This window comes from Macaca fascicularis, chromosome 13 (assembly GCF_037993035.2).
Source record: "Macaca fascicularis isolate 582-1 chromosome 13, T2T-MFA8v1.1".
In the NCBI taxonomy this organism is placed as follows: domain Eukaryota; kingdom Metazoa; phylum Chordata; class Mammalia; order Primates; family Cercopithecidae; genus Macaca; species Macaca fascicularis.
The window spans coordinates 115069101-115093301 of NC_088387.1; the positions used below are offsets into that span (position 1 = coordinate 115069101).

Below are 24201 nucleotides of genomic sequence, written 5' to 3' on the forward strand. Positions count from 1 at the left end.
GGATTTAAACCATCCCAGGAACAGAAAAGAAACCACTCGGCATGGCTGAGAGTCTCTGCGTGCCAGTCAGGATAAACTGGGAAGGGAAGAGGCCCAGGGAAGCCATGTGTGGTGGGATGAACACTGGGTCCCTGTAGGGCAGACTTGGGTTCCCAGCTTCACCCGCCACTTATCCTTGGTGTCACTTGAGGCAAATGGGCCTCTCCAAGCCCCAGTGATATGAAGATAAGACTCGCAGCTTTGTGAACATGAAACACAACCCATGGAAAGCAGTGAGCAAGTGCCTGGCTCAGAAGAGGTTCTCAATTCAAAATAGGGATTTCTTCCAACTACAGTTGAGGCTTTTGCTTCTAGACTGTCTACACTTCCAGTTCAAGTGTTAAGGCTTTTTTGTAGCTGAACCATCCCAAGTGACTGGTTTGGCTGTGTCCCCACCCAAATCTCAACTTGAATTGTAGATCTCTTCTCATATGTTGTGAGAGGGAAGCACGGGAAGGTAATTGAATCATTGGGGCCGGTCTTTCCCACGCTATTCTTGTGATAGTGAGTAAGTCTCACGAGAGCTGATGGTTTTATCAGGGCTTTCTGCTTTTGCTTCTTCCTCATTTTTCTCTTGCCACTGCCATATAAGAAGTGCCTTTCACCTCCCACCATGACGCTGAGGCCTCCCCCACCATGTGGAACTGTAAGTCCAATTAAGCCTCTTTTTCTTCCCAGTCTCAGATGTCTTAATGAGCAGCATGAAAACGGACTAATATGCTCCCCAAACTACAAATACACACATTCATACACACAGTCACACGCATAGACACATACACACACTCACACATGTACTTCACACAGGCTCTTGCACACACACACCCTGGCAGCAGAAGTTTAATTCCTTTACCTGACAAGCATTGAGTAAGTCACTACTATGTGTCCAATAACAGCAGGGGCTGAGGAGGCATATGTGAAAACCTGTTTACAATGTGAATTCCCTAAATCCCTAGATAAAATGAACATGGAGTCCAACCGTCAGAAGCGTTTCAAAAGTAATCCCTTTTGCATTTTGGGCTTTTCATGAAAGTTGTGATAAGCTGAGAAATTCTGAGGAGTGAGAACAGACTACCCCTTGTTGGATCTTTCTTATGCAGTAAAAAACACATCACATGTATTCACATTCTGAATGAATTGTGTAAGTTGGTGAGAGAAAATAAGAATAAATAAAAACATATTTTAAAAAGACCCAGACAGTTACCCAGGAGAACAAGTGAATGACTTTTGATACTGCAAATTCAGATTTTCCAATATGAAAATATTGACTCCACTTTTCTTTGCATTAACCACAGGCTGCGGCACAACCACTTCCTTGCACCGCTGGGTAGCATGAGCCATGATGTGAGCTGTTCATTTCTCAGGTCCTACAAGGAAAACAGGAGGGAAGAGGGTCCTTCTGTGCTTGAAGCAGGAGTGCTGAGTGGGTATCCTTGTTGGGAGCCTCATCCCCATTCACAGTGGAACCGCATGAGCAACTTAATATGTCACCAAAATGTACTCTATGTTTTACTTGGTATTTCCTCATTTATCCTCAGAAAAATCCTGTGCGGGACTTTTTATCCCAATGTTCAAACAGGAAACAGGTGCTCCCAGCCTGAGTCACATGTACGGGGAGTCACCCCCCTGCGATGTGGCTCCAGCCTTCCCTGGTATAGCAGCCACTGCAGCTCTCTTCATCCTGCTGCTCTGTGCCCCATTCGACGTTGGCTTCATCCAAAAATGCAAATCCTGGGTGACTTTAGCTACAGAAGAGCGAGTAACAAACACCAGGTCGTGGGCAGCAATTGCTGTTTATAAATGGCTGAGCTGCTCACTGGTATAGACAGAGATGAGCTGAGCTGAGTAGTGGACACTGACATCAGCCGTTATATTCTCTCATGTGCCTCCTGCAAACAAGGTCAAGTTTAGAATGACCTTCCAGACAAGCACACGCTATCGAAGTCAGTGCCATTCCCACCCTCTACGCCCCGTAATTTGGGTTCCTCTAAGAGTCTTTCTTTAACGTTGATAAGACGCTTTGCTGGCAAATTTCTTTCTCGATTTTTAGAAAGAAATGTATGTACCTATGGAGACAGACAAATATGGATTTATTTTGCTTAAAAGTCATTTTTTTTGGCAGTGTTTTCTGGGGGGCAATTCCTACATCCCAGGTCCGCTGGAAGAACTGATGTGCAACCCAGCGTAGGGAAGGACCGCTTCGGGACCGCACCCGGAGGCAGCACCACCAGCAACGGAGCCCCGCCACCTGCTGTGCCCGTCCACCTTCTCTGGTTGACCTCCCTGGGGCCAGACGGCCCAGGCAGAGTCCGTGCTCCCTCCTATGGAAGTGAGTTGTGTTTCCCACAAAAAATGTTGAAGTTCTAACCCCCGGAACCTGTGAATATGACCTTATTTGTAAATAGGGTCTTTGCAGATGATCGCGTGAAGATGAGGTCATCAGGGTAGGCTCTAATCCAGTATGACCTTGCCCTTAGATGAAGGAGCCGTGCCCACAGGCGTGCACACAGGGAGAATGCTGTGGGAACCTGCAGGCAGAGACTGGGGGTGCATCTACCAGCCAACGAACAGCCAGGACTGCCAGCAGTACCAGGAGGTTGCAGAGCGACACAGGCATCCTCCTTACCGCTCTCAGGAGAATCCAGCCTTGCAGATACCTGAACCTTCAGTTTCCAACCTCCAGACCTGGGAGACAGTAAAGCTCTGTTGTAACCCCCGGTGTGTGGTCCCTTGTGAGAGCAGCCCTAGGCCCCAACTCACTCCTACCGTACAGCTTTTACAATGAAGGTCCGGTTCTTCAGTTCCACACATGTGCCCCAAACAGGTCAAACATTTGAGTAACTCTCCAACCCCGACATGCCAGTCGGACCAAACTCCGTGCGCTTGTTGAACTGGGCCCTTCCTTTGAACACATTTCTCAGTTCTGCTTGGCTAGTTCCTACTTGTCTGCAAGACCGAGCTCATACACGGCGTCCTCTGGACAGCTTTCCCTGACCTTCAGGCCTGGCTGAAGGGCTGCGCTGTGTGTGTCCACAGCCTGCTGAGCATGCATCTACCACTGAATTTATTACACCTTCTTATGATAATTGATTGACTTCTCTGTCAGCCCCTGGAGACTAAGAGCTCCTTGAGGGCAAATATATTGAGCCTTCAGTGCCCACTATGAATGACCAGTTAACAAAATCCACTCCCTTAATGTGTACCTGTAGATACAAGGAATGGATGTAAAATTTAAACGCAGAACAAGGAACCAACTGCCTATCCCAGTCTTTAGCATATGAATGCATGAGGTATAGATTATCCTACAAGCTGGAGGGAGAGGAATGAAAATCAAGGTGAACCACCACATCTTCAGCTTATTATTATTTCTCCAACGAAATGAGAAGGATCCATATTTATTCTACTTTTTCCCCCGAGCAGGAAAAGGATGCCTCCTGATTTTCATGATGCATCCCATAGAAAGTGACAGGTCTGTAAGACGCTTGTCTCTGTGGAAGGAGGCAGAGCGCCCTAAGTGGGGATGAGATGCTCCTGATGCTGCAGTACCGGTTTAGCACCACAAGAGGGAGCCAAGAATGGCTGGACGGGTTGATTCACCCAATAAACCAAGTGATTTTGGCATCCAAGAGTTGAGAACATTCCTAAAACAGAAAATCTCAGAATACAAGAGCTGTTTTCCCAGTGATAGAAGATCCCTCCCCTGCCTCACCCTTTCTCCCTCCACCCCCAGTTCCCATATTGAATATTTTCAATCTTCAATAGGTTAAATATTGAAGATTGAAGATAGAATATTTTTCCATCTTCAGGCCAGTAGTCAAATAAGCATCTACAAAAGACGGAGCCACGCGGGGTTTACAAAAATCACCTGTATTCCAGCCAAAATAGCTTTAAAAAGGAATCCCTGCTAAAGGGGGATGGGGGGACAAACTACGTAAGACACAATACATTTAAAATATGTATTGAAATTACAAATCAAACTTTTTCCATATAATTCCAGAGTACAAAACACAACATTAAAAGGCATTCAAACAGCTCTTTTATACATCACAGTGTTAGTGGCACAAAATGAACTGACATTTCAAAAACACAAACCAAATCTGTTTTGATTTTGTTTTACCACCACTTGTCAAATACATAACGTATACATGTGCATGACTCATTCATGCATATTTTTACACAAGATTAAAATACACCCATAGTAAAGTGAGCAAGGAAGGAAAGAAAGGGCAGGCATGGGGCATGTAGCTACCCCTCACTGAAGGCTCCGGAATTGTGGAAGACAGAATTGCACAAATCAAAGGAAGGGCGAAGACCCTGGGTTTTTCAAACATCAAGACGGCATGCTCTCCTAGTTGTGAAGCATTAGCAAATAGATTTTAATGCAGGCCCCTTTGTTCCTTTTGGTGTTTTTGGTAATGCCGGTCATAATCCCTTCATTTTGTTTATTTTCATAAGGGCTTAGGTTAATTATCAGAAATAAACAAGCTTTGGTATTTTTTAAAGAGAACTTCATGAAGCTTTACACATGCAAAATGTTTTCCCTTGATGATCTCCTTGTGAATTATATATATACACAGGTGTGCTCACTAATAAATGAGAATCGGAGACACACACACAAAGCCCATCCTGGATCCTTTCAATCCCCTAATTTTTAAACACTACCAAGAAAAAATTTTCTCTTCTAAATTTGTAAAATGACTTCTAACTTCTGCAATATTAAATGAAAACAACAAACTCATCTTGAAGTAATTTTTGCACCTCTGATAGTCCCTTCCATGGGCCCTGTGTTCTAATCAGGAACTGGCATGCGTCCTAAACTGGTGTTATGGAATAATATGTCGTCAAGATCATTTGTTCCCCTTTAAGAAAATAGGCCAGGTGCGGTGGCTCAGGTCTGTAATCTCAGCACTTTGGGAGGCCGAGGTGGGCAGATCACTTGAGGTCAGGAGTTTGAGACTAGCCTGGCCAACATGGTGAAACGACGTCTTTACTGAAAATACAAAAATTAGCTGGGTGAGGTGGCAGGCACCTGTAATCCCATCTACTCAGGAGGCTGAGGCAGAATCGCTTGAACCTGGGAGGTGGAGGTTGCAGTGAGCCGAGATAGTGCCATTGTACTCCAGCCTGGGGGATAAGAGCAAAACTCCATCTAAAAAAAAAAAAAGAAAAGGAAAGAAAGAAAGAAAGAAAAGGCCAGAGGTGGCAGATGTTGGTTCCTCTGTCCACAGCTACTCCTGTGAGTTGAGGAGGAAGAACTAATTTGGACAGTTATTCCTGCAATCCAGTGCTTCATCTCAGATCCTAATCAGTCTCTGCTATGTGGATATCTATGGTGACTGCATCTTTGCAAGGTGCTGGCCTCCTGTGAGGGTGCAAACTCATCTGGCTGGGCTATGGACTACACAGCAGAGCCAGACCAAGAGATCAGGCATGTCCAGCAAAAGCTCCAAATGTGGTCAGTTACTCAAGGGCCTCAGATAAGCCACAGGTTCACTGGGCTATGGCCAGTCCTCTCTGGCCACCCCACCTGGGCGGCAGTACAGCAGCCATGGTTGTCTAAGGGCCTTCGCCCCTTACGCCCCAGGATTCAAGGCCTCTTAGTGAACACATGCCATGTGCTTCCGGGGCTTTGCAGTGACCACCGTCTGTAAGAGTGAATGCCATTTTTCAATTGAGACAAATTATGCCGCTTCATAGGAATAAGTCCATCCACTCAACGCAGAACTCCCCGGGTGTTACTGGGGGGTGATGGCAAGACCAAAGTGCAAACCCAGGGGCCCGTGTGCTATTTACATTTTACATCGAGCAGGGTTAATACTGTATTCCCAGCAAAGATGAGTCTGGCATTCCTTACTAAAACAGAAGGAAATGCGAGTTCATGTATCCCAGAGTGGTCTTGCTGGTATCTATATAGGAAATGGACAATTTTAATTTTGTCACTAGATCAAAATGAGCAAACTGAGGCCTGCTTCATACAAAAAGTCAGAGCCAGTAGGTGCTAATGTGGCCGCCCCTGGCCGGCCCCAGAATCTCTGTGGTCCCATCTGGGTTGAACTACGTGCTCGTGAAACACATCAGAGGTGAAGGCACGAGGATGGCTGGGCTACAGATGTGCATGACTGGGCCAGAGACTCCTCCAAGAGAACAGCCTGTCCCTCTAGAAATAAGGTCATCTGCGCTCTAGCCCTGGGGATGCAGACTTTCCAAAGGCTCTGACTCTCATCCCAAGGATGGGGGTGCTACTGTGTGGGCTCATGCGATGGGCAGCAGCAATTTCAGGCAGGAAGGACAAGCATATGGTGGACACTGGGCCACAGGCCTCCCATGTGTGCTGGGCAGTTTAAAGGGCAGTGGCTGGACAGCTGCATCCACATATCACAGGCTGAGGGCTCAAGCCCAGCCAATGACTCCTGCATGGAGTTGCCACCCACCTCCAGAAAAGCTATTCTACCAGTAGACACCATCACAGCACCACAAACTACAGAGAGCCACAGCCCAGGTTTCATCCAGAAAGGGAGTCACAGGCATGTTCTTATTGAGTTACTAAACTTATAAATCGCAATTACAAGGAGAGCGTTTTGAATGTAATTTTGACACAGAGGGATTTTCTAAATGGCTTCAGTTTCATAAGGAAAATCAACATGAGAGGTGAAGAGTGATGTGATGCTGTTTCTTCTAGCGAATTCATTGTTAGGAAATAAGAAATAAATCTCCAACCAGGGAAGGTAAACTAGGACCTGAGACTGATACTCAAATGCAGAAGTCAAACACACACAAAGCAGCATTTTTAAAATGTGCTTGTGATGAGCAAATAACTGAGATAAAAGGATTTTGTTTTTGTTTTACTTCTTTATAGAATGTTTAACAAGATTTTTTAAATCCCACTGTAATATATCTATAATATTTGCCTGTTATTTTTAGAAGTTTTCAGTTCAATGCAGTTTGCTTTGTAAAAGCACCTGTGGCTTTTAGAAGTAAATTCTCTTTAAAGAATACATTTTCTCCACTTTTCAAAGCCAGCCGGTGGAGTCATGTGTGTGAAACGTATAACTTGGAGTAATGGTGGAGTAATGTATAACTTCTTCTCCTTATTAATCCCTGCATCCTACTGCCATGGGAACGGTCACAGACAGCCCTGTGAAAGATCAAGTGGTAAAATCCCCACAGTAAAACTAAGTGAAATGGGAGGTTCTTTTCCCCAACAAGAGCAAAACGGTTAGCAACAGGACTTGGAACCGTGTAAGATATATGATTTCTCAAAATGACTAAAGCATTTTAAAAACGTGAAGATCTGGCAGGCTCTTCCTTGGCCCCCAGAGTTCTCCAGCCTCTGCCAAGAGGCCCTACCTCTGCGGATCGATAAGGCTGCTTTCTTCTCACTGTCTACCTGAAGACTCAGGCCACAGGCCAGACAGCAACAATTTGGAGGAGAGCCGTTTCTGAGCAAAGCGGCTGGACTGAATACAATAAAAGGCGTTTTCTGCTACTTGGGAGAGAAGGGATGAGACCCTTGAGCTGAGCTGAATCACCAAAGAGAGAAAACAACAAAAGGCAAATCTAATGGAGATGAGATGTTCCTCTAAACATGTCAATATTATCAAGGAAATGCAACAATATAGGAACCACATTGATAACAGTACATAGCTTACAGCGTTCAAAAAGTTATTACAGCAAGTTTCAAGAAAAACACAAAGAGTGCATAAGGCTTTCTAAATCTCCTGAAAAGTCGTTTTAACTATAACTTCTTAAAATGCACATTTCAAGAAAGGCATAGGATGGTTTATATGCACCTTGTTGATTTTCACTACTCAGTTGGAAAAAAAATACCTTCTAAAAAGGATTTTACTAAATGCCATTAGTAATAAAAACAGTTGTCATAAACAGAGTGCTTTTCTCAAGCTGGAATAATCAGATTCTGTCTGAAGAGAGTCACAATCCTTAAAAGACTTCTCCAGCAACATGGAGCCATCTAGAAGCCAAGGAGGAGAAAGTCTCTTAGGCCATCCCCAGACATGCCTAGTCTACCACAGAGAGAAAGCTGCCTGGTGCGCCTCCCTGTCATCTGCAGAGATTGATCTGTGGGGATGTGCCCTACCCACACCTGCCTCCCCCTCCCCACACCGAGGTGACCACACCTGGGGCCTCAGCGAACGTTGTGACATAGGTCCCTGAAATCACGGCGTCCAGCCTGACACTGTGAAGCTCAATGGGGCACATAAGGCAAGAAAGATGTTTAGTGAGAGGGGGGCGGTGGGGAGGGTTGGGGGAGAGCCACGCTTCCCGGAGGCAGGGATTTGTTCCAGCATCGTGCTTCCTCTAGGTGGGTAACGGGTCGTCATCACCTTTACTGCACTTGCACTTGCAGCAAAGTACAAAGGGAGTGGCCAGGAGCAGGAAAGGCGAGGCCACCAAGAGCAGGAGCCCAAATCCAGCAAAAATGCCCACGACCTGGAAGAAGGAAACAAAGGGGTAGAGGTAAGGAGGGCTGGCCTGTAGGTTCCAGAGCTAACGTGTAAACCACACAACCACCTACCTATCCATCCATCCATCCATCCATCCATCCATCCATCCATCCACCCACCCATCCATCTATCCATCCATCCATCTACCCATCTAGCCATCATCTACCCATTCATTCATTAACCATCATCCATCTCTCTATCTATTCATCCACCTACCCATCCATCTACTCATCCACCCATCCATCTACTCATCCATCCAACCATCTACCCACCCATCAATACCGAGACATCATCCACCCATCTATCCATCTAACCATTTTCCATCTATCCATCCACTCCCATCCATCTATCCATCCATCCATCTACCCATCCATCCATCTATCCATCCATCCATCTAACCATCTAGCCATCATCTACCCATTCATCAATTAACCATCATCCATCTCTCTCTCCATCCATCCACCTACCCATCCATCTATCTACTCATCCACCCATCCAACTATTCATCCATCCAACCATCCACCCACCCATCAATACCTACCCATCATCCACCCATCTATACATCTAACCATTTTCCATCTATCCATCCACTCCCATCCATCCATCCATCTACCCATCCATCCATCTATCCATCCATCCATCTACCCATCTAGCCATCATCTACCCATTCATCCATTAACCATCATCCATCTATCTATTCATCCACCTACCCATCCATCTACTCATCCACCCATCCATCTACTCATCCATCCAACCATCCACCCACCCATCAATACCGAGACATCATCCACCCATCTATCCATCTAACCATTTTCCATCTATCCATCCACTCCCATCCATCTATCCATCCATCCATCTACCCATCCATCCATCTATCCATCCATCCATCTACCCATCTAGCCATCATCTACCTATTCATCAATTAACCATCATCCATCTCTCTATCCATCCATCCACCTACCCATCCATCTATCTACTCATCCACCCATCCAACTATTCATCCATCCAACCATCCACCCACCAATCAATACCTACCCATCATCCACCCATCTATCCATCTAACCATTATCCATCTATCCATCCATTCCCATCCATCTATCCTTCCATCCATCTTCCATCCATCCATCCATTCACCCATCCACCTACTCACACACCCATCTATTTATTCATCCACCTATCTACCCATCCACCCATCCATCCACCCATCTATCCACCCATCTATCCATCTAACCATTATCCATCTATCCATCCACTCCCATCCATCTATCCATCCATCCATCATTCATCCATCCATCCATCCACCCATTCATCCATCCACCCACTCACCCACCCATCTATTTGTTCATCCACCTATCCACCCATCCACCTATCCATCCACCCATCTATCCATCTAACCATCATCCATCTGCCCACCAATTCACCAGTCTTCACCCTTCTATTCATACACCCTCCATCTACCCACCCAACCACTCATCTGCCCACTATATATCCATCAACCCACTATAATATTCTTCCCTTCATTTTTCCCTCATTCTTCTTTTCCACCTCTTCTTTTCCCTTCCTTCTCGCTCTCTCCACCCTTTTCCATCTAAACACCCAAACATCCATACATCTATATATCCAATTAACTAACAAGTTTCCTCTCAGCAGCCACGCTGCTCCAGACAATGCACTTGATGCTGCAAATACAGAAGTGCATACATCTTGGCCCTCGAGGAACACCTTGTCTGGCAGAAAAAGACCAAGATCTAATCAACTGATAACAAGACATTCTACAGAAACTGCCAACAGGTTCCAGGGGTGCAGCCCCCCACACCCCTGCCATGTGACTGACAGACACCATTTGCTAGGGGAACGGAGGGTTTCCAGTGGCAGGTGGCTGAGATAACGGAGACAAGCAGGTTGTTACTACAGAAGAAAGACTGGAATAGTTCATTTCCGATGAGAAAACAGAAAAGACACAGGCGCAGTGCGTCAGAGAATGACCTGGCCCCCGTCCTTCCTAGAGTTTAAAGCCCAATATTGACTGTTATGTATTTTGATTTTTGTTTGAAAACATGTTTATCCCTAGTTATGAGTAAAGGCCAAAAGAAATAACCTCAAATGCAGACATGCCATCATCTGAGTCAGGCGGCACGGCTGGTCAAAGAGGGACAGAGCCTGCTTTCCAGCCAGCCTTGCCATTCGCAGAATTCCAGCCCAGGCACGCAGCCTGCAGAACTGAGACCGAAGACAGGGCTAGACCGCCACCTAGTGTTCAGTGTGACCAGTAAACGCAAGCACCAGCACATGGTTCTCATTCCAACTCAGCCTTCATTCACTTCTCCCTGGGTCTGTTTTCTCATCTATAAAATAAACAATGGAAGCAAAAGACCTTAATGGGCCATTATCAGCCCTAAAATATGAGACTCTACTAAAGCATCCCAGATGTGTGGAAGAAAGTACACCTCGGCTGAGATTTCTCCTGAAAACCAACACACACAGGTACGTGAACGCATTTATAAACTAGACTGCATTTAATAAATTATGTCACATTGCATTTATCCATTAGACTGTGCTAATGCTGGGAATCCATGCTTGCCGCCCAGTTGGCTACGTTCATTTGTCTGAACAACATATCGACGGTGGAATTACCCTGTGTGAATTCAGGTCGTGCTTTACTGAAATCATGTGCATGCTGATATGCAGAATGCATACAACATGCAGTAAGCTCTACCTTATTTGAAGGGCAATTTTGGGCAACCTCGACTACCTGGCACACAACTGTCAGTCTCGAAGGAGCCACACATTCTTTGCAGTCAAAATCATGCCAAAATCCTGGACCAAATGATCACATTCTTGGCCAATCACACACCATCTTCGCTTTTCACTCGGTCCACCTCGTGTCGAAATCTGCCTGCTGTTTGAGAAGTTGGTCACCCAGCGTATTGCCAATGGGTGACAGGCATATGCAGGTATTGCCAGAGTTATGCAGCCAGCAGTGAAAAAAATGAGACAGGAAGCAAACATCACAAAACAGAAAGAATCACTGTGTGTGTGTGTGTGCTGTGGATGTGTGTCAGATACTTGCTCAGAGAAGGCAGACGGATGGGGAAACAGTTTCAGGCTCCAGAGAGAATCTGTACAGTACAGCTTCGTTCGTACTGGCAAACCCTAAGATTTAAAGGAACAGGTACCCCTTTCCATGAAGTTTCTTAGCTGTATGCTACCTAAAGCCAGAACACCCTTTCTACAAACCATCGTAAGTTCCCATGCACAGCCCGGCACTCTCACAATAAATGTCCGACCCAGATTCATGGGATGAGCCAGTTGAAAATAAACTGACCACGTTCTGAATGGTTTCCCCAGAGAATTCTTCTACAAACCACATTCAAGGGCTTGGAAAAACTAAGCCAAAATCTGAGATCTGGTAAGGTGAATGGAACACTATTAATGTACTGAAACTAGGTACCTGAAGGTGGCACAGACAAGTTCAGAATCACGGTATCATATTTGATCCCTGGATTATAATCCAGACTGATTTTCTCACTTCACAGATGCAAAATCTATACCCAAAAAGCTATTCCAGAGGTCCAATATTTGTTTAAAACAGACAGAGCTGAGCATCCTGGTATTAAGTACAAGAGATATATCGTGCATATTTCACTGATCTCAGCGGGAAATATCCTTAGAACAGTCACTGCATATGGCTTCCAGAACACAAGCATTTCTGGAAGGAACGCCTGGCCCTTCAGCTCAGCCTCTGAAACTATCACTTTGCGCCCCTCCACGGATGTGTGTGAACACAGACCAGTTATTAGCTGGCTTTAGTAAATGCCATCCTATGGCTAAAAATGAGCTCTTTATCGGAGGTGGACTGGGGTAAAGCAAGTTTCCTTTCACTTCTCAGAAGAGAAGGAAGAGCTGGTTTGGGGTAAGATTCTCCCTTGTCAGATGCTGATGTCCTAAGGAAGTAAGGTTACTCCAGTGAAAATGAAACGCTCCTCCACATGATGGCTGATTTCTGGGATAGCGCTGGGAAAAGGCCGGCAAGCACTTCATGCAGTCGTGTGTACAGCGAATGTACAAGAGGGCAGATGGACAGGGCACAGGTGTGGCTCACAGCACCCACGCTCACTCCAGCAACTGCACAGTCAGTTCCACATGAGGTATCTGCCCACCCTGCAGCCATCGCGGCCACTCTGCTGGTTCTCGTGTTCGTTTGCTTCAACAGAAGACTCTGCTATACTGAATAAAAAATGTATCACTTGGGATGAAACAAACTGTACAATAACTTGGTGCAACAAAGACAATTCTTCCTTTACAGCACTTGTTCCAAAGGTCCATTTGACAAGAGCACCAGGTAAGATACAGGGGGCATACAAAACCTCTGCTCCCATACAAATAATGAAAGCAGCCTGCAATTTCAAGGAGACATGTTGGATTTCCCCCAAATCTCTTAGAATAATCTTACTGAGCTTCACATCTAAAGGCAGGAAGAACTGAGGAGAAGGACCCTTTCAAAATGACCCTGAACGTTGCGGGAATCACAGGACACTGAACTCAGGGCATGTTCTGAGTGCTCTTGAGGTGAGAGTTGAGCAAGCCCCTGTGTGACAGAGAAATGTTTCCCCAGGAAACCTACAAAACCCAACTCAGGCAAGAAGTTCCAAACCACGGCAGGGTTAGTGACAGAGGGTGGCCCGGCTGACCCATTTGTAGGATGGTAAAGCAATTTGGTGGGTCAAGACGACGACTTTAGCAAACAGAGCAGAACAGAAAATGCAGGAGCACAGAGTGGGTAAGTTATGTCGATGCAGGTGTGCGCAGGGATCTGTAGGGTTTACAAGGCACCATGCCTGGTACATGTCTCCCTGGGGGCTACAATCAAGTAAGATTCCAAAGACGCTGCTCAGCACGTGCTGTGGCCTGGGCTGGTTAGAGACAGGTAAGGAGAGAAGCAGGAGCTGGAGCAGAGCCTTAAAAACGGACGGGAGGGATATAGATTGACAGGGAGAAGGAACAGAACAGGGAGAGAGAGACACAGGAGTGGAGAAGGCACAACAGCAGGCCAGCCTGAGCAGGCAGGGCTCCTCCGAGGCCACGAGGCTGGCAGATTCTGCTTTGTAGAGATGAAGATGACAAGGGAGGCCAAATGTAGAGGACCAAGAGGATCAGCAGAAGTCTTCAGGTTATGCCCTGTCTGAGCATTTGATTCTGCTGCTCTAAAACCTTCTGTGGCTCCCTAGTGCCACACAGACTTAAGTCTACAGCATGATACCACACCCTCTCCAAGTCCAATCACGACTCTGCCCCTAACTTTCCATCAGCTGCACTCCCGCAGGCTCCCCAGCCGGCCCCGCAGTGTCCCATTCTGTGCCTCTGCTCACACTGTCCTCTCCTCCTTCAAAGCTCTTTCAGCAGCATCCAGCATTTAGGACCTTTATGGTCTGATTTAGGTGCCACTCATTTCATACTATTTTTCTCGAATATTCCAGCTTGCTGAATTACCAACAAGAAATAATTCTTGGCTTCTCATGTCTCACCCTGCCTTGCGATCTTCCAAGTTTCCTACAGCCTGGCAGGTTGGCAGGTGCACGTGCCACAAAGGCACCTCGTGCTGCCCGGTTTCCTTCCCAGCACTGCACTTGGCAGCGTGCTCAGTGCCGTAGCAGCCCGGAGGAAGGACAGGGCAAGGGAGATGCCGGAAGCCCGAAAACAGGCAGGAGGTGGCAGAAGCGAGCTCTTTACATGGACTTGTTTCCAAAAGGCAGACAGAGAAGAGTCCGAGCAAAGCCAGGGCTCCTAAGGAGGGTGGGCGTCCACTCAAACGCTGCATGCTGTCGCTTGCTGCACCTTGGCACTCCTGCCTGCTCTGCTTCCCCACACACTATCGCTCCAGGTCCCACTGCACTTTTGTAAACTGGAACTTCTTTTTTTTTTTTTTTTTTTTTTTTCGAGACAGAGTCTTGCTCTGTTGCCCAGGCTGGAGTGCAGTGGCACGATCTTGGATCACTGCAACCTCTGCCTTCAAAGAAAGGAAGAACTGTTAGGTGTCATTAGAGAGGGGGTTTTACTCCTGTCCCTCCCTAAGAGAAACAAAAAAAGTCCTTCCTGTCTGCATGGGGACGAACAAGCTCCAAGTCATCCACTTCCACCTTCTCCTCACCGGGAGCAGAATCAGAAACTAAAGCAGCTGTCATGGTCCTGGGACAGGGACACAGCAACCCTTAGCTCCCTGCCCAGCCCCAGTGAAGTTCTCCATGTGTAGAAAGCTGCCGAAGGCATGACGACCACTGGCCCTGTGGAGAGGACTGCGAGTCAACACCCACGGCCAAATGGGTCATTCACGATTTTGCCCGTGCGCTACTTCCAAAGATCATTGTGTCCCAGGCACAGGACTGGTGCCAAAGAGGTTACAAAGACGAGCAAAACAGGTCTCTGCTCTCAAGAGCACTTTTTTGTATCCTAAGAGATCAGACACAGATGAGCACTGGGCTGTGACCGCAGTAGGGTGGGCCATGTGGGGGGAGGGCTTCCTGCATGACAACCAGGCACAAGTGACTTCGCGGAGGTCACACCTGGACTGGGTCACAGAGAGGGCTGGAGTGTGGATGTGCAGAGCTGGGCAGGAACAGGAGAAGCAGAGGAAGACAGTGATGAAGACCAAGGTGGCAGCAACAGCCGGGGCAAAGCAGAGAGGCAGGGAGAGCACGGGCGCTGCAGGTCAAAGAAGTTCAGAGTGAGCCTGGAGGAGCAGGGAAGATGTGGCCGCCAAGACCCGTGCTCAGGCTGTCCCAGGTACTCAGAGCACTGGGCCTTTGGCAGCTCCTGGGCACGATGGCGTGAGGATATCCGACTGCCAGCCCCAGCTGAGGCCCCAGCCAGCAGCCAGATCAAGCACCAGAAGCATGGGGTGCGGGCCTGCAGGGGCTCCTGCCCGGCTTCAGAGCTGCCCCAGCTGACGCCACCTGGGCCGCACGTGGGCTGCCTTCGCTGAGCCCTGTTCACACCGCAGATTCCAGAGCAAACTACATATGAGGATGGTCAGCCTGAGTATGTGAAAGGCGTAGCACCCAGCAACAGCCAGCCAGGGTCCCTGTGGAAAGCACTCGCTCTCACCCGGAACTCACCTTCTCTACAGGGAAACTGCCAGAGTTGGGAAATGGTTTCCAAGTTCTCACCAAGCTGTGACTCAGTTTCTGCCAACGTACACACAACAGCATCCACTCACACGGTGGCTGGGCAAATGCCGGCCACCCTGAGTCAGCACCCAGGCAACCCCTACCTACAGCCCAGGGCAAACCAAGTGCAGGGGAGGAACGCAGCCTCGTGGCAGTTTCTGTGCTGTGTGGGGAGGTGGGCATAGGTGTCGTCATGGGTTGAATCGTGTCCTCCCAAAACAGTATGTTGAAGTTCTAGCCCCTAGTATCTCAGAATGTGACCTTCTTTGGAAACAGAGTATCTGCAGATGCAATCAAGTTACCACGAGGTGATTAGCACGGGCCTCAATCCCATACCGCTGATGTCCTGATACAAAGGGGGGATTTGGACACTGACGGAAGACGGGGTGAAGACGCACAGGGAAGAGGCAGCCGGAGGAAGACGGAGGATTGCAGCGATGCACTGATCTGTCCAGGAATGCCATAGATGGCTGGCAAACCACAGAAGCTGGAGGCGGCCAGGAGGGGCTCTCCTGCAGGTTTCAGACCAGGCAGCGCCCTGCTGACACCTTGATTTCAGAATTCGGACCTCCAGGACTGAGCCAATGTGTTTCTGCTGTTCTGAGCCACCCAGTCTGTAGTGCTTTGTCACAGCAGCCAGAGCAGATCTGGAAGGGGTGTGGATTCAAGCCATGCAAGGCCAAGGGCAGAGAAAACAGTCAGAGGAGCTCAAACCAACCTTCTAGACCAGAGGGCAGCACGCCATGGCCCTTGGGTCAAATCCGGCTTCATCATCTGTTTCTGTTTTGTTTATCCATACAGCTTTACTGGGACATAATTCCCGTACCACGCAACTCAGATATTTAAAGTACACATTCAATGGTTTCCAGTGTGTTCACAGAGTTACGCAACCATCGCCACAGTCACTTCCACCTGCCTGTGTAAACAGTTTCACTGGAACACAGCCAAGGTAACTCACTGACGTCCCGTCGGCTGCTTCTGTGCTGCCAGGTGGAGCTGACAGTTGCAGCAGAGACCTACGGCCTGCAAGGCCAAGCATGCTCAGCATCTGCTCTTTGATGGGAGGCGTGTCTTATCCCCCGCGGCGGACGCCCACACGCTTTGCCACATGGTTGGCATTTGAGGCTGTGCAGGAAGTGCCGTTGTAGGTGGACCTTTCCCTCATCCTGGCGACTGCCTCGAGACTGAGCTTCTCCATCTTTTAGATGAGGCTGACACACCTGCCTCAGAGGCTCTCCTGAGAAATGTCGTGAATGAGTCACAGACTTGAGCCCTTCACGCCTCGAGAAGCAGGCAGGGAGCAGCAGCCAACATGCCTCCTGCTGCTAATCCCTCAGCAGCTTCCCACAAACCCAGCACAAGATCCAGGGTTGCTCTGTGGCCTGCCAAGCCCTAAAAGGGTCTGTCCCTGTCATCATCTTTGACCACCTCCCCATCACATCACCTCTAGCTGATTTAGTCATCACCTCTGACCTCCTCCCCATCACATCACCTCTAACTGATTTAGTCATCATCTCTGACCTCCCCATCACATCACCTCTAACTGATTTAGTCATCATCTCTGACCTCCCCATCGCATCACCTCTAACTGATTTACTCATCACCTCTGACCTCCTCCCCATCACATCACCTCTAACTGATTTAGTCATCATCTCTGACCTCCCCATCGCATCACCTCTAACTGATTTACTCATCACCTCTGACCTCCTCCCCATCACATCACCTCTAACTGATTTAGTCATCATCTCTGACCTCCTCATCACATCACCTCTGACCACCTCCCCATCACATCACCTCTAACTGATTTAGTCATCATCTCTGACCTCCCCATCACATCACCTCCAACTGATTTAGTCATCATCTCTGACCTCCTCCCCATCGCATCACCTCTAACTGATTTAGTCATCACCTCTGACCACCTCCCCATCACATCACCTCTAGCTGATTTAGTCATCATCTCTGACCACCTCCCCATCGCATCACCTCTAACTGATTTAGTCATCATCTCTGACCACCTCCCCATCACATCACCTCTAAGTGATTTAGTCATCATCTCTGACCACCTCCCCATCACATCACCTCTAGCTGATTTAGTCATCATCTCTGACCACCTCCCCATCACATCACCTCTCACTGATTTAGTCATCATCTCTGACCACCTCCCCATCACATCACCTCTAGCTGATTTAGTCATCATCTCTGACCACCTCCCCATCACATCACCTCTAGCTGATTTATTAGGTTCCGTGTGCTTGCTGGTTTATCATCTCTGTCCCTAAACAGAACGTAGGCCCCGTAGAAGGACGTACTGTCTCACGCACCACTGTATCTCCAGCTCCTAGAGCAGTACCCAGTGCATAGTAGGTGATAAATATGTGTTGAAAGCACACGTTAATATTAAGCAACACGAGGGTCCTTTATCAACTCCAAAGGCTGCACAGGCATTACCACCTAGGGCCAGGGTCCCCAACCCGTGGGCCATGGACTGACTGGCAGTGGTCTGTGGCCTGTTAGGAACCAGGGTGCACAGCAGGAGTGAGCAGTGGGGGGTGGGCGGAGCAAATGAGCAAAGCTTCATCTGTATTTACAGCTGCTCCCCATCGCTCACGTTACCGCCCGAGCCCCACCTCCTGTCAGATCAGCGGCAGCATTAGCTTCTCATAGGAGCACAAACCCTGTTGTGAACTGCTGATGCTAGGGATCTAGGTTGCACGTTTCTTATATGAGAATCTAATGCCTGATGATCTGTCCCTGTCTCCCATCACCCCCAGATGGGACCATCTAGTTACAGGAAAGCAAGCTCAGGGCTCCCACTGATTCCACATGATGGTGAGTTGTAGAATTGTTTCATCATATATTACAATGTAACATGACATACATAAAGTGCACAATAAATGCAACGTGGTGAATCATCCCAAATCCGTCCCCCTGCCCAGTCTGTGGAAAAACTGCCTTCCACAAAGTGAGTCCCTGGTGCCAAAAAGGTTGGGGACCACTGACCTAGGAATTTTTCCACTCCTTCCTTGCTATCCATTCCTGTTACTCCCTTGCTTATCTCAGGGCCTCAAGAGAAAGCTCTTTGTTAAGTGCTAGGCAAGGATTACCTAAACATGGTCAGTAGATCATGACCAAGGCCATGAGTCCCATGCAAGCGATCTGAAGTCTGATGCTGAAGGCCCATCAGACAACGAATGTGATGCACGTTGACACTAACTTTGGGCCAGGGCTTCCATCAGGATAACCCTATACCAGCAAAAACCCAGCAGGAAGCACATCTACTAGCTCTTTCTATCCAGGAGACCTTTGTCCTATAGGCAAGTCTGGAAACACTAAAGATACACACACACACACACACACACACACAGTCTCTCTCTGTCTGAGATCAAAGTTCTAGGTGAATCACCTCCTACCTGTGTCCGATGCCAGATCACAGATGCCCGGGAGTGGCCCAGCTTGTTCCGGCAGGGTCCCTTATCATAGTGTATCAGAAGGAAATCATCCTGTGAGGGGCAGAGACAGAGACAGCGTGAACGAGCGGTCCCTGCTCAGTTCGGTGTGTATCACGGCCATTGATGTACTTCTTCTCCTATGCTCACGATAAGTGGAGACATGAGGGAGGTGACACAGGGAAGGGCGCGCACCCGGGAACACCTGGCCACAGCCACTGCAGGCCCAGGCTGCTCCTCCCCAGGGCCTCCCTTCATCACCCAGTAGCCCTGGACAGCACAGCTTCGGGCTCTAGAGGGAGCTTTGGAGCACACTTCAGGCCCAGCCCAAAGAAGGGCCTCCCCGCACAGTGGCTGGCTTCTGAGCTTGTGGGAAAGAAGGGATCTCGTGGGAACACAGGGCTACTGAACACGCAGGTCACGGTTGCTCCAAAGAGCTCCTGTTGGCCCCGGCTGTGTGTAATTCCACCAGAGTCCCTCTGCCCTGGCAGCTTCCTGCTGCAGTGACAGGGCTATTCCTGGGATTGGATGATTTTCTTTGTTGCTGGCCCATCCCCCTCCGTCCGGTCAGGCTTCTCACCTAGAAAGTGCTTCCTCTCCACTTAGGCCACTCGATTTTCCTCATGATTCAAGATCCAGCCCGGGAAGCACTTTCTATCTGCATCTTCTCACACCATCCTGAGTGGGCAGTGGCCCTCTGCACTCCGGGCACGCCCGTGGACGCCTCCCTCCAGGCGTCCTCCACCTCACCTCCATCTCCTGGGGCTGGGACCCTCACACAAGTTGCTCTCTCCGTGTTCCCCAGCTCAGCGCTTGGCACCCAGATCTCAACGACTACCCACGGGCATGAGGGGAACGGCATGTCTATACCCAGCCCGCTGCGCCTCCAGGACCGGGAGGCGCCGTTTTCCATCCTGATCAGTGAAGGAGATGGTGAGGCACATGGCACCAGGGAGGCGCAAGCCTGCTGATTCATTTACCGAGGCTGTAAACGACAGCTGCTTTTTCAGAAAAGAGCAAATAAACACAGGGCCCAGTGTGCCTCGGGGAACAGGAAGTCACTCTTCCAAAAAACAGGAGGAGCAGGACAGGGGTCACGGCCTTCTGCTCCTTTCAATCAACTCTGGTAAGATAGTTTGGGGGATGCATCCGACCTTCCTCTCCTTGTGGGGAGGACACCGGCTTTGAGTTTGCTGATTTTTGGGGTCAAGCCTCCTGGTGTCTGAACGTACAGTGAATGGAGGGCCATCAAATCCTGGCTGTTACAGGTGCAGTAGCAGGAGGCTTTGGCTGGGGCCTGGGGTCCCAGCTACCACTGTCCGCCTCGCTTCTGTACCTAGACACCTCATCTGTGAGGGGAAGGGCAGGAACAGGCAAACACAAAGTCACTCTGGCCACACCTTTCTCTTCTACGAGGCTATTTCTGTCCACCTCCATCACTGTGAGCTTTCTCCTCCTTGAACTCTTAACCGAAATTTCCTTTGTGCTGATGTTAATTCACACACCACTGAGATGAGCTCATTCTCCATTTGTACGCCTCCATTTTCCAGACTGCCTCGCGCAATGTCTGGCACTGTGGGCTCTTTAAACGGTTTTGAATTTAAACGTTTCTGAAACGCAACTTAAACATTTCTGAAACTCAAACCAAATCCTGTGTACTACCCAGTTGAGAAGTGGTTACTGACCTCTGCCAGCAGACACGGACAAGCCTGGCTGCACATCCGAGTCACCTGGGCAGCTTTTGGAAGCTGAAGATGCTGACTCCGAGGTCTGAGGCAGGGCCCAGTCCTCAAGCTCCCTAAGTGATTCTGATCCATCCTATCCTTGGGAAGCACAGGCCTGTGCGGGGGCCAGGCCCCTGATCTTGGTACACAGGGGCCGTCGTCTGGGCCTCACCTTATCTTTCCAGCATCTCTGGCCAGGCCACGTATGAGTTCACATCCTCCTTCATCGTGCCCAGGTCTTTGGTGGTAACCTGGCTCAGCACATTCTGTCCTCCCTGGTGAACAGACTCACTCAGCCTTCAAGTCCTCAGCTACCCCGTGGCCCCGAGACCCAGTAACCTCCTGACTCCTCCTTGGGGCTGACAGGGACTTTATACCCTTAGCCATGCAGCCTCCTTCATAGCCTTGTGTTCTGATCATGCCTTACGGGGCTCCTCTGGGCGATGACGAGCTCCTCAAGGTCAAGAACTTCAACCCCCACCCCCATCCCCGCCCTCATCTCACCAGACCCACATGGGGTCTAACGGAGCAGAGTTGCTGACACACAGTCAGACTTCATGAACAAAATGAATGCTTATTTAAAAAGCACTTTTCTTATCCCCTGATAAAAGCACTCAAATATGGTTTTACAATATAGAAATGATTGACTTGTGATTTTTAATTTCCTGATGAAGCCCTGGGGCTTAGCAATCCCAGGAGCAGCAGGAACGGGGATCTATTTCTGTGGCAGGGAATACTTTCCTCCTATTGTTCAGAGAGAAGTTCCATTCACCTCCAGGGTGAGACGAAACAATGGTGCATGCTCCGGGAAGCTGCAGTCCGGGAGAGGGCTGGTGAGAGCGCAAATGCCCCAGAGCAATGCTAGCCCCTTCAGCTTTAAAATGTCCACTGGAACTCTGCCTTGACACAGCCTGATCTAACGCAAAGACGTGGTTTTTAGAGTCTGAAAGATCAGGGCTGGTTCCCTTCCTTACTAGTTTGAGAAAGATAAACCTCTCTGGCCTTCCTCATTCCAACTCACTGAAACGCTGTGCGTGTTAAGGGAAGCAGGTATCCAGAGCAAATTATAGAATGCTGATCTGGAACAATCACCTCAATAAACATCAACTATCTACTGCCAAAAAATACATAAAAGAAAGAAACGGCACATGTCCCTTTCTGCAGTAAATAGCAAACATCGGGCCAGCACTGATCGCTGAGAAGCAGTGAGGATTCAAGGGGAGATGGGCTCGGCCAGGGGCAGATGAGGAGAGGGAAGCAGGGGAGGAGAGGGAGTAAGGACCTCGATGGGGAGGAGGCGGTCTGAAATATTCCTAACTCCTGGATGTCTGCATGTGCCAGAGAGCACGCTTGGGGGAAACAGGAGAGAAAAGCTCCATGGAAAGCCCTCCTCCCTCCTCTGAGTGCTCTTGGCTGGCTTCAGGCAGTGCATTTCCGTGCTTGTCCTAAATCACTGTTAATGTCTTCGGTAAAGGGCTCCAACAGCAGACTCCCCTTCCTTCACATCCGCTTCCTCTGGCCACAGGGTCATTTTTCTTCATGTACAAAGAAAACATAGGAAACCGTGCACGGCCATGAGGATGATGCCTCCGATGGAGGCAAAGCACAGCCTGGTTCCTCTCCATCCACAAGAGGCGGAACCTGCTTTAGGGTGGAGCTGGACAGGGAGGGCCTTCCTCAGCGACTAGAGCAGAGAAGACACACACTCCTGTGCTGGAAGGAGAAAAACAGCAGCTTCCCTCCTCGTCCCTGTCACTTGGTCCAAGCAGCCTGAGGAAACCAAACTTCTGTCAGTCCCTTTCTAACGCAGCTCCTAAATGACCCGCAAGGGGCTCTGTGACAAGGGGCAGGAAAGCTGACATTTCACTTTCTTCCTTCTTTAAGTTACAAAGAATAATAAATTGTGGGCCAGATATTAGATATTATATCATAACTCAATGATCAGTTTTCAAAAAAAAAAAAAAACTGGAATACAGTAAAATGCAGAAATAAATAGATAAATAAATAAGACCTTGAAGGCCCTAAAAAATTTGGTAAGGCTTCAGATGTCACTCCACAAATCCCCTTGAGGACTTGAGCTAAAGAAAACTCATCTTGTCACGCGGATTCATTAAGCTTGCCTAGGAAGTAAAAATGAAGCCTCAGGATAGAAGATGGTGATATTTTACCCAGATTTGGTCAGCCACATCAGGTTCTACTATTAATTTAGTAATTCAAAATTCATAAAGAGATAACAGGCCTTTAAAGGAACAATTCCAAAAGCAGCAATCTAATTTTTTAAGGTAGCCTTTATATTACAGATCTGTTATCATACGTAATATTCCATCTCAAAGAGACACTCATTTTCTTCTAGACAAACCTCTCAGCCTGTGCTTCATTCCACTTTGCCCATTGGTCTGAACCACTTCTCCTTCACCTTGGAAGCCAGAGGTAACCCATCTCAGCCATTGGGTGCCACGTTGAACGGCTCTGAGATAGCCCCATGGTATGAACGCTTGCCCAGAAACACTGGTAAGAAAGAACAGTCTCTGGACAGAAGAACTGCTAACATGGGAAGCATGGACTTGTTCTGACTGCCACACACTCCCATAACCCACTTTATTTGAATGAGACCTGAATGGCGTAATACTATTATTGGATGGACTGGATACATTCATCCTTGCTGTGCAGAACAGACATAAATATGTCCCTTCGTGACACACGACTTCATTTGCTTGGACTGTCCTAGCTACAATGGTTTCAATAGATAAGTAGGTCTGCTATTTAATTATAGTTTTATTTATTTATTTTTATTTTTTGAGATGGAGTCTTGCTCTGTTGCCCAGGCTGGAGTGCAGTTGTGCCATCTCAGCTCACTGCAACCTGAGCCTCCCAGGTTCAAGCAATTCTTATGCCTCAGTCTCCCATGTAGCTAGGACTACCAGTGCATGCCACCATTGTATTTTTAGTAGAAATAGGGTTTCACTATGTTGCCTAGGCTGGTCTCGAACTCCTGACCTCAGGTGATCTGACCACCTAGGCCTCCCAAAGTGCTGGGAATGCAGGCATGAGCCACCATGCCCTGCCTAATTATAGTTCCTTTAAAAGTATGCACCAATAAACTCTTCTAAACTAAAATCATAGCTTCATCATTTTGGCAAGATGCCCACGCCCTAATATGGGCAAGGAAGGAGAATGAGAAGTGAAATAGCTGCAACCTGTGCATCAGGCCTCAAAGCTCCAGAAAAGCGTGGGCCTGGGAGGCTGTGCCTTCCTGTCAGGGACACGGCTCTTGCAGGCATACACAGAGTGGTGTGTCTGAGACACATTCAGGCAGAGCACATGTGGGAGAAGGCTGCCATATGAAGCTGGAACTCCCATTCTGCCAGAG

At 48.4% G+C, this 24201-nt stretch overlaps 1 protein-coding gene and 1 long non-coding RNA gene across 15 annotated transcripts in view; both read right to left on the reverse strand.

The window, feature by feature from the left end:
- Nucleotides 1–24201, reverse strand: part of RNF144A (ring finger protein 144A) — a 424395-nt gene that overhangs the window by 294919 nt on the left and 105275 nt on the right. For 9 of the 14 annotated variants that reach the window (XM_045369848.3, XM_045369850.3, XM_074012418.1 and 6 more), the window contains 2 exons: nucleotides 19072–19161; nucleotides 3979–8484 (listed from right to left, as the gene is read on the reverse strand). In XM_045369848.3, coding sequence (XP_045225783.1) covers nucleotides 8353–8484; nucleotides 19072–19161 — 222 coding nt within the window. In that variant the 3' untranslated portion in view covers nucleotides 3979–8352. Of the gene's footprint in view, nucleotides 1–3978; nucleotides 8485–19071; nucleotides 19162–24201 lie in introns of those variants that run through there. The other 5 variants (XM_074012424.1, XM_074012421.1, XM_065527464.2 and 2 more) reach the window with 1 other exon arrangement.
- LOC141408380 (uncharacterized) lies at nucleotides 14408–17871 on the reverse strand. The gene is made up of 2 exons (XR_012422707.1): nucleotides 17485–17871; nucleotides 14408–17439 (listed from the first exon to the last, which is right to left on the reverse strand). It is a non-coding gene; the product is annotated as an uncharacterized lncRNA (long non-coding RNA).